General features: G+C 46.4%; 1 protein-coding gene across 1 annotated transcript; it reads left to right on the top strand.

Moving 5' to 3' along the window:
• Positions 1-3,296: 3,296 nt before the first annotated feature.
• On the top strand, positions 3,297-4,477 carry OR2AT4 (olfactory receptor family 2 subfamily AT member 4; the record flags this gene model as incomplete). The annotated part of the gene is made up of 1 exon (XM_082015047.1): positions 3,297-4,477. Exon 1 carries the CDS (start codon positions 3,434-3,436, stop codon positions 4,475-4,477), a length of 1,044 nt encoding a protein of 347 aa, XP_081871173.1. The 5' UTR covers positions 3,297-3,433.
• Positions 4,478-9,045: the final 4,568 nt, after the last annotated feature.

A 9,045-nucleotide genomic window follows, 5' to 3' on the forward strand; every position in this document is an offset into this window, starting at 1 on the left:
GATGCTCCTGAGAAGCAGGTGGGTCCATTATTCAGAAATTGCTAATATTGTAATTAAATCTGTATTTTTCTGTATGGTATCCAAGGACACATTCTGAACCAGAGGAGACTGAGCATGTCAGAACCTATTTACACAGGACAGGATTTAGCCCTTTCTAATTGCCATCCAACAGCTTTCACTTAAGGATGCTTAAGGGACAGTGAAGATATTTACATAGGAATCTGTAACAAGAGAACATTGGTCTGGGAGGACATATGGAGAAGGAGTTTAGTTTAGTTTAGTTTAGTTTAGTTTAATTTAGTTTAGTTTAGTTTAGTAGCTATGAATTGCCTCTTGATGGGAATGTCTCCCTCTGTTGACTATAGAGCCAGGTGGCAATGTCTTCTCATGCCACCTACCTGTATTTCCCAGTCCACAAAGCTCCAAAGGGTTTGGGGCTTTTTTCCCCTTTGGCTTCAGCCACCCTTGACAAATCCTCCAAAAGAAGAAACTGTGAGGTTTAGAGGTGATGGTCTCAGGGCAAGGAGATGGGCTGCTCACAGAAGCAGCCCAGGGATGGCTAAAGTAGTCATTTGGTTGTCCATGTAAAGGGGTTGTATGTTGGCCAACATACCTAGACATACCTAAGCATGATGCATAGAGAAGGGCTCTTGTCCAAGGCAGAATTAAGAACCAGAGGCCAACCTGCAGGGATGGCACCCTAGTAAACTCCTGAGCAGCCAGAGATGCTGCCCAGTGCAGTGTCACGCGCGTTGTCTTTGTTATTGCCGGCTCCACCTGCGCCAGTTGAGCCAGGTACCAAGCTTGACCTGAACATCCTGAAGAAAAGAGATGGAACTAGAACAGATACAGGCTGGGATCCTCTGTGGATGAGTTTGCATTTGGGATGTGCCTACATTTGAGAGAGCTGCTGCTGGCCCTACCGAAGAGCTGCTCCTCGCCCTTGGCCATGTACTACAACTTCAGTGTATGCCTCGCGTGGTGTAGAGGGGGAGATGGAGACTTTCACGCTCTCCGAGTATGACCCAAGCATTGGAAACAAAATGCCAAAGGAAGGGTCAATATTGAGCCATGGGAAGCCCCTCCAGATCTGGGAAGAAAAGACTGATCTTCCTCTGGTGTTTCTCCCCCAGCCTCGAGACAGCCGCCCATTTCCATGACACAACAAACTTTGTGTAGTGAAAACTCTTCTGTTGCTGCTTTTCTCTATGCAAATCTGTTGTGTGATCTCTGTCTGCTGTGAACTGCGGCGTGCAACGAGGGGATTCAAAACTGCTGAGATGCTCCATTAGGAAATTAACATGTGGGTCTCCTAGCTCAAGGCAAGAAAACATCACGGAGAACATCTCTGGGGAGCATCTCTGGGTGGGGAGCAGGGCAGCACACTCATAGATGTTAAATATCGGTAGTGGCTTTGCCTCTTTTATTTATTGCAGGAGTTTTGCACTTATCACTAAGGATAGCATTAAGGAAGGGGAAGACCTTGTTATAACTTCCAAGTGCAAGTGAGTTATTGTTGCTACTATTCTATTAATACTATAATATTTTTCAGACTAATGAAGTGTTTCATTTTGATTTACTTTTTTCCCCTGGGGTCCAGGATGGAAAAATATGATTGTAATACCTGTCAACAGGCTCCAAAGAATGAGAATTTGATTGACTATGTCTGAAAACAACTTCAAATCAATGCTAATTTTAAGGACATTACATGCTGGCAATTTTAGTTCAATACAATACATTATCTTGGGTTTTATGATAGTGCAGCATTGTTTATACAAATCACATCCTCGAAGCTTACCAGTTTGGAAAAAATAATAACAAGAAAGGGAAATGGAGAAGGGTAGATTAGATGAGAGGTAGAGAGTAAATGAAATATCAATTGTATTTAAATCTCACTGCGGCAGAAAATCTATTTATTTGTAATATTAAATGGATCTCTCCTATATGGTTATGGAGATGACTTTCTGGGTGAAAGGTAAAACTATCTGAAAATTACCAGAGATTTAATAATGTTAGGAAATTGCATGAGACCAATCATTACTCTCAACTACTTGCGGCCAAGCACAAAATATTTCCAAGAGAGCTTTAGTTCTCCTCTCTTAAATTGGGATAAGGAATCCAAGAAAAAGCGTAACGACTTAATTAAGCTTCATTTCTCCTTTTTTTAGCATAAACCTAATGAAAACGAGGGTGGGTTTTCTTCTGAACATTATCTTAGTTTTGGTTTACCCAATGTTAGAGAAAATAACAGATAAATTCCAAAGGAATTTGTACCTATGAAAGTGCAGCAGCTGTTTCGTGGCTTGAATCGAAGTTTTTAGTTCAATCTTAGCTCTTCAAATGCTGGAAGTTTTCAAAATGCTGGTTTATGTTGTGGCAGCAAACAAGCATATTCCATAGGGTTTGGGCAAAATAGTCCTTTCCAACCTGCATTAAATCTTTATGAGCAACAAAGGAAGTATTTCTACTGAGAGGAAAGAAGATCATTGTAACTCAGGAATCTTAAAAGCTCATAATGTAACATAAATGGAAAAGTACGGCACGCTCTTGCTTACCTCTCCTGGAGAAATCCAAAAAGTATCACAAGTTTATATGAATAATGAACTGTAGAGCTACATTATGCAAAATAAAGATATGTAAGGTCTGTAAGCTGTTGGACATTGTGTCCTCCTCCACCTGAGCTGAAGTCACTGATGGATAATTATTCCTAGTTTTTTATTACGGTGTCTTTGAACTTCGTGAACCTCTAAAACATTTCTTACTATAAAGTAAAAAACATGATGCTGACCTACATCAGCCAAAAAAATTACCATGAAAATTCCTCTACTTTTATGTACCAGCAAATGACCTAGAAGTCAAAAGAAATTCTACGTTTTCATCTGAATTTCAGCAACAGCAACAGAAATCGACTGCAACGACTGTGGGAAACAGTGAGTCACAAGTAGCTAACCAGAGGTAACGTGGGCATGAAAAACGGTGATGAGGACGACTTTGGGTAGCAAAGATTGTAAAACCCTAGCAAAAGAGAGACGGGTGATTGACCACTTCTGAGCTAATTCCCTGAATCCCCTTAGAGAAGAGAAACGGGCATTTCCGCAATGCGGCTCCTCTCCTTGGTGCAGAATGGGGCAGAGGAGCTGCATCCCCCAAAATGCCCCTTTTCCCCACGGACCAGAAAAGGGACCCAGCGCAGCTGGGAGGGCTCTGCATGGAGAGCACCCAAAGCTGGGCGAGAGGTAACCTTGCCCTTCGTGCCCACAGATGAAGAGCGTGTGCCTCCTGCAGACGTAGCCCACATCATCAAATCCAAATCATCTTAAGTGCAGGTTAGAGAAAAGAGGGGCCAAGCTTCGTGTTGCAATGTGCTCAGCTCTGCAAGATTTCATCCAACCTGTGTTTTCCTTGCAGAACTTCTGCAAAGCTCCTTAGAGAAATGTTTTCCTGCACATCAGCCTGTTTCCTTACTCCCTTCTTCATCCTTGCAGGCATTTTGACCAGCCCCACCATGGAGAGCTGCAGCAGCAATGCTTCCACTAAAGTTTTTTTCTTGGTGGGGTTTCCAGCTCTCCAGGATTTCCAGACCCCCCTCTTCGTTGTGTTATTGCTATTCTACCTGCTGATCCTGGTCGGTAATGCTGTTATCATCACCGTGGTTGTGGTCGACCGTACACTCCACAAACCCATGTACTTTTTCCTGATTAACCTCTCTGTGTTAGATGTGCTATTCACAACCACCACCATCCCCAAAATGCTGGCGATGTTCCTGGCCAATGCTAAAACCATCTCATTTCAGGGCTGTTTTCTGCAGATGTACAGTTTTCACGGGCTGACGGTAACCGAGGCGCTTCTCCTGGTGATCATGGCTTATGATCGCTACGAAGCCATCTGCAACCCGCTCCGTTACCCGGCCAAGATGACAAGAAGAGCGAACATCCAGCTGGCAGCCAGCGCCTGGATCACTGCGCTGCTAATACCGGTGCCCGTCATCACGCAGACCTCTCGGCTAGCTTACAGGGACACAACTAGGGTTCACCACTGCTTTTGTGACCACCTGGCAGTGGTACAAGCCGCATGCTCGGACTTCAGTGCTGATTTCCAGACCTTCTTGGGGTTCTCCATCGCTATGACAGTGTCGGTTGTCCCTTTGTTGCTTGTCACCCTCTCGTACGTCCACATCGTCCTCTCTGTACTAAAGATCAACTCCAAAGAAGGACGCATGAAAGCTTTTTCAACATGTACTTCCCACCTGCTTGTGGTGGGCACTTACTACTCCTCCATTGCTGTGGCATATGTGTCCTACAGAGCAGACATTCCCATTGACGTCCATGTCATGAGCAACGTTGTCTTCTCTATTTTGACTCCCTTGTTAAACCCCATCATTTACACTTTACGGAACAAGGAAGTAAAATCTGCAGTTAAAAAGTCTATTGTTCTGAAAATCTTTCCTCTTTCTAAAAAATTTTGTTTATTTGGGTAAAATTTACAGCAGTGCAGAACCCTCATGCCATTTATTATTTCAGTCCTCTGGTTGATTAAGACAACATCGCCTTTTGAGGTCTGTTTGGTTCCCCTGAAATGTGGTATATCGTCTGTTAATGCCTATTTCTGTGCAGTTTTTAGTAGACTTGCTGTAATATTTTTTATTTTCTAGTTTAGTTTCTATCACACATAGAATCACGCAGAATCACTAAGGTTGGAAAGGACCTTCAAGATCATCAAGTCCAACCATTAATCCAGCGCCACCATGTCCCCTAAACATGTCCTGAAGCGCCACATCCACACGTTTTTTGAACACCCCCAGCGATGGCGACTCCACCACCTCCCTGGGCAGCCTGTTCCAATGCCTGACCACCCTCTCAGTGAAGAAATCTTTCCCAACATCCAGTCTAAAACTCCCCTGGTGCAACTTGAGGCCATTTCCTCTCGTCCTATCACTAGTTACTTGGGAGAAGAGACCAACACCCACCTCACCACAATGCCCTTTCAGGTAGCTGTAGAGAGCGATGAGGTCTCCCCTCAGCCTCCTCTTCTCCAGACTGAACACCCCCAGTTCCCTCAGCTGCTCCTCATCAGACTTGTGCTCCAGACCCCTCCCCAGCTCCGTTGCCCTTCTCTGGACACGCTCCAGCACCTCAACGTCCTTCTTGTCGTGAGGGGCCCAACACTGAACACAGGATTCGAGGTGCCGCCTTACCAGTGCCGAGTCCAGGGGCACAATCCCTGCCCTGCTCCTGCTGGCCACACTAGTGCTGATACAGGCCAGGACGCTGTTGGCCTTCTTGGCCACCTGGGCACACTGCCGGCTCATGTTCAGCCGGCTGCGACCAGCACGCCCAGGTCCTTTTCTACCGGGCTCTCCAGCCACTCCTGCCCAAGCCTGTAGCGTTGCATGGGGTTGTTGTGGCCGAAGTGCAGGACCCGGCACTTGGCCTTATTAAACCTCATACAGTTGACCTCGGCCCATCGATCCAGCCTGTCCAGATCCCTCTGCAGAGCCCTCCTACCCTCCAGCAGATCAACACTCCTGCCCAGCTTGGTGTTATCTGCAAACTTACTGAGGGAGCACTCGATCCCCTCATCCAGATCATCTATAAAGACATTGAACAAGACCGGCCCCAGAACCGAGCCCTGGGGAACACCGCCACAGCCGGATTTAACACCGTTCACCACAACTCTCTGGGCTCGGCCGTCCAGCCAGTTCTTTACCCAGCGAAGAGTAAACCCGTCCAAGCCACGAGCCACCAGTTTCTCCAGGAGAATGCTGTGGGAGACGCTGTCAAAGGCTTTACTAAAGTCCAGGTGGACAACATCCACAGCCTTTCCCTCATCCACTAGGCGGGTCACCTGGTCATAGAAGGAGATCAGGTTGGTCAAGCAGGACCTGCCTTTCATGAACCCATGCTGGCTGCTCCTGATCCCTTGGTTGTCCTGCACATGCCCTGTGAGCACTCTCAAGACCAACCGCTCCATGATCTTCCCTGGTACAGAGGTCAGGATGACAGGCCTGTAGTTCCCAGGATCCTCGTTCTGGCCTTTCTTGTAGATGGGACAAAATCACTGATGCACTAAATAAAGCTCTGAATGCACTAAAGCTGTGAATGCGCTAAATAAAGCGGAACTGGAGCAGTACCATGTTTCTTTTCTGGACACAACTTGCACAGAATGTGGCCTTTGGGCCTTGGGAGAGCTGATGTCTCCTTGCAGAACGAAGCTCCATCACTTCTAGTTGGACTAGAGCAGAGTTTTCAGTTGAAATCCCTTCCTAACAAAGTGTTTAGCAGCAAAGAACTGTTCATAACAACCGGTAAAATGTTTTTTTTTCATTACTCGCAGCCTTATTTCCACTTTGATGTTACTCATTTCCAGCCACAAGATATTGTTTCGTTTTCTGTCTGACACCAGATCCCTGTTGCCCGTGTAAATTCACATACAAGATAATCAAACTGTTCTTTATGAGATGGGTGCCCAGAGGCTCTCACTGTCACACATATTTTCCAAATTTTTAACCATTCTCACGATTTTTCTCCCAACCCGCTTTATGTTTTAACATCCTTCTTCAAGGATAATCATAAAAATTCAACATAATAATCCTGTATTGGCTGCACCATCGTCAAACAGAGGTTATCACTACCTACCGCTTCCAGTATCCCCCTCCTGATATATATATACAGGATTGTTTTAACTCCTCTCAAGTTATTTTGCAGAGACAAGTGTTGCTGAGAAAAAAAGCCCTAAATATACAAATTTTAGCTACTATTTTGATTGCATGGGTTTTCCCAAGTGCCCTGAGGACGGGAAGCAGCCCGCAGATTGAGCAGGGAGCTGTGCAAAGCCCAGCAGCGTGGAGGTGCTTAGCCCAGAGGGGTATCCCCCAACCCATCAGGCCTCCCTCATCCACAGCTTGGAAACTCCTCCCAAAGCCCTGGGATGGGATGCTTGGAAAGGGATTCAAAATTCATTGCAATTGGGAGGAAGAGGGTCTACGAGGGAAGGGGGGAGTGCTGTGCTCTCCCCTTGGGTAGTCATCAGGAAAAGAAACATTAAGCCGTTGAGAAAGGACACGTTTGGGTTTCCCCCAGCGCCAAGGGGGTAGGATCTTACCAGCTGCCATAAAAATCCCGTGGTGGTCTTGGGTGATGCCTCGTAGCCACGAACTACAGTGGGAAATCAGCCACCGCAGCCACGGGGGTGAGATGCTGAGACCCACCAGCAGCACCGCTCCTGCCCTTCCAACACCCATGGGCAAACTGGGGTGAAAAAAGCCCAAAAGATCTACATTACCTGCCACTTCTTAGAATTTTGTTTCATTATAAGGGAATAAACCTCCCGCAAGCCGCAGGTGCCCCCTCTGCGTCCTTCACGGGAGCTGCACCCAGGAGGCATCATTCCAGCACGTGCACCTTTACCTCTGGAAATTATTGCAATAAAGCCATTACTGGGACTTCTGTCCCCGCTTGCACTTTGCGGTATTGCTGCGACTTGGCCTCGAGGAGGGGGGGACCTTTCTCGGACCTCCCGAGAAGGAGGGCAGCCCGCAACGAAGGGCAGAGCCTCATCGCCAGCGTGACTGTGTAAAAGAAGGAAACCCAGCCAAAGGATTTTACATAACTTTTAAACAGAGTTTTCCCCTTCTACAAGGTGAGCGGTTCGTTTACTTCGAGGAACTGGAGTTCTTTACCTGGGTAAAGCCTGATGCTGTTGGCTGCTCAAGAGGGGAGCAAAGACCTCAGCTGGCTCTTAACATCTGCATTCGAAGGCAGGATCAGAGCAGGCAGGGTAGAGAGGCTTGCAACCAGCCTCCAGAATAACATTACAGAAAATAACTACCAAGACAGAATGCTGAAGCCTTCTCCATTTCCCTCATACATCACATTTGACAATATAATAATTTTGCCTAACAGCTAGAAACCATTTCCAGCTAATATTATTTGTTATCTGCAGCAATAGCATTACACTAATATCCAGAGGGTTGTGCAGCTGCCTTTTACAAGACATTGCGTTCAGATAATGCGTTTTCTGCTCCAAACCTTCATCTCGGTTTCATATGAAACAAAAAATAAGTAAGAATTACATAGAGCAGAAGAACCTGCAGACTCCGAGCACCAGTTTTCCAGACGTAGCTGGGTATTTCTGAGCCATGAGGTGCAGTCTGTTTAGGAATAGGAACCCCCAAATCCTTCCCATACCCAATGTGTATGTCAGCCAGAACAACCCTGTGTAATACCGCACTAACCAACCAAGCACCAAATTTTCTCACTTAATACTCATATTGTCCTTAAATTACTCCAGAGCTCTCCACCTCGCCTTCGGGGACGTCAGCCCCCCTTCTCCAGCCCCTCCACATCCCAGCAGGTCAGACCACTCTCCTTTCTCAGCACAAATCTTGCCAGAAAGCCATTATTTGATTTTTTTTTTCTCATTTCCAAATGAAAGAAAATGAGAAAATCAAATCAAAAGATGTCCAGTTCTGCATCCATATAAAAACAGACGCACCCCAAGGAGCTTATCAGTGCCAACATTTGTCTGATGGTCTCCCCCTCCGTCGTGACAGCCCTCCTCCCCTTGACTTGCTGCTGCTTCTTCATGCCCGAGAAGCCCTTCCCAAGCGGGTCATGAGCCCATAGCTTGTGCACGTTATGTACACACGGATGCGAAGCCAAGGCCAGATTGTTTCAAATGCCATTACAAATATCGCTTAAAAGGACATAAGAGTTTATGTCATTATTTTGCAATCGGAATTCTTCTACAAAAAGTTTTTTTAAAGGCAGATATTCTTTTTCCATGGTTCCCTTACACTCACCATCGAACACAAGCACTTCAAAATATGTTTGCTTGAACCGGTTTTGGTTCGGTTTGGTTTTACACGGCGTGAAGTGAAACCTTGCCTCACCTACCACAGTGCTCCACAGAGAAGGCACCCAAGGGTACCCTCACGCACCTCCTTCCCCCTAAAAAAGCACAATGCTCACCGGGGTCACGGAAAAGCCTCCAAAGAAACCCCTGAACACCACAAGCAACACCCCGTCCCTCCCAGCTGATGTCTCC

Source organism: Phaethon aethereus (genome assembly GCF_964289735.1).
Source record: "Phaethon aethereus genome assembly, chromosome: 1".
Lineage (NCBI taxonomy): Eukaryota > Metazoa > Chordata > Aves > Phaethontiformes > Phaethontidae > Phaethon > Phaethon aethereus.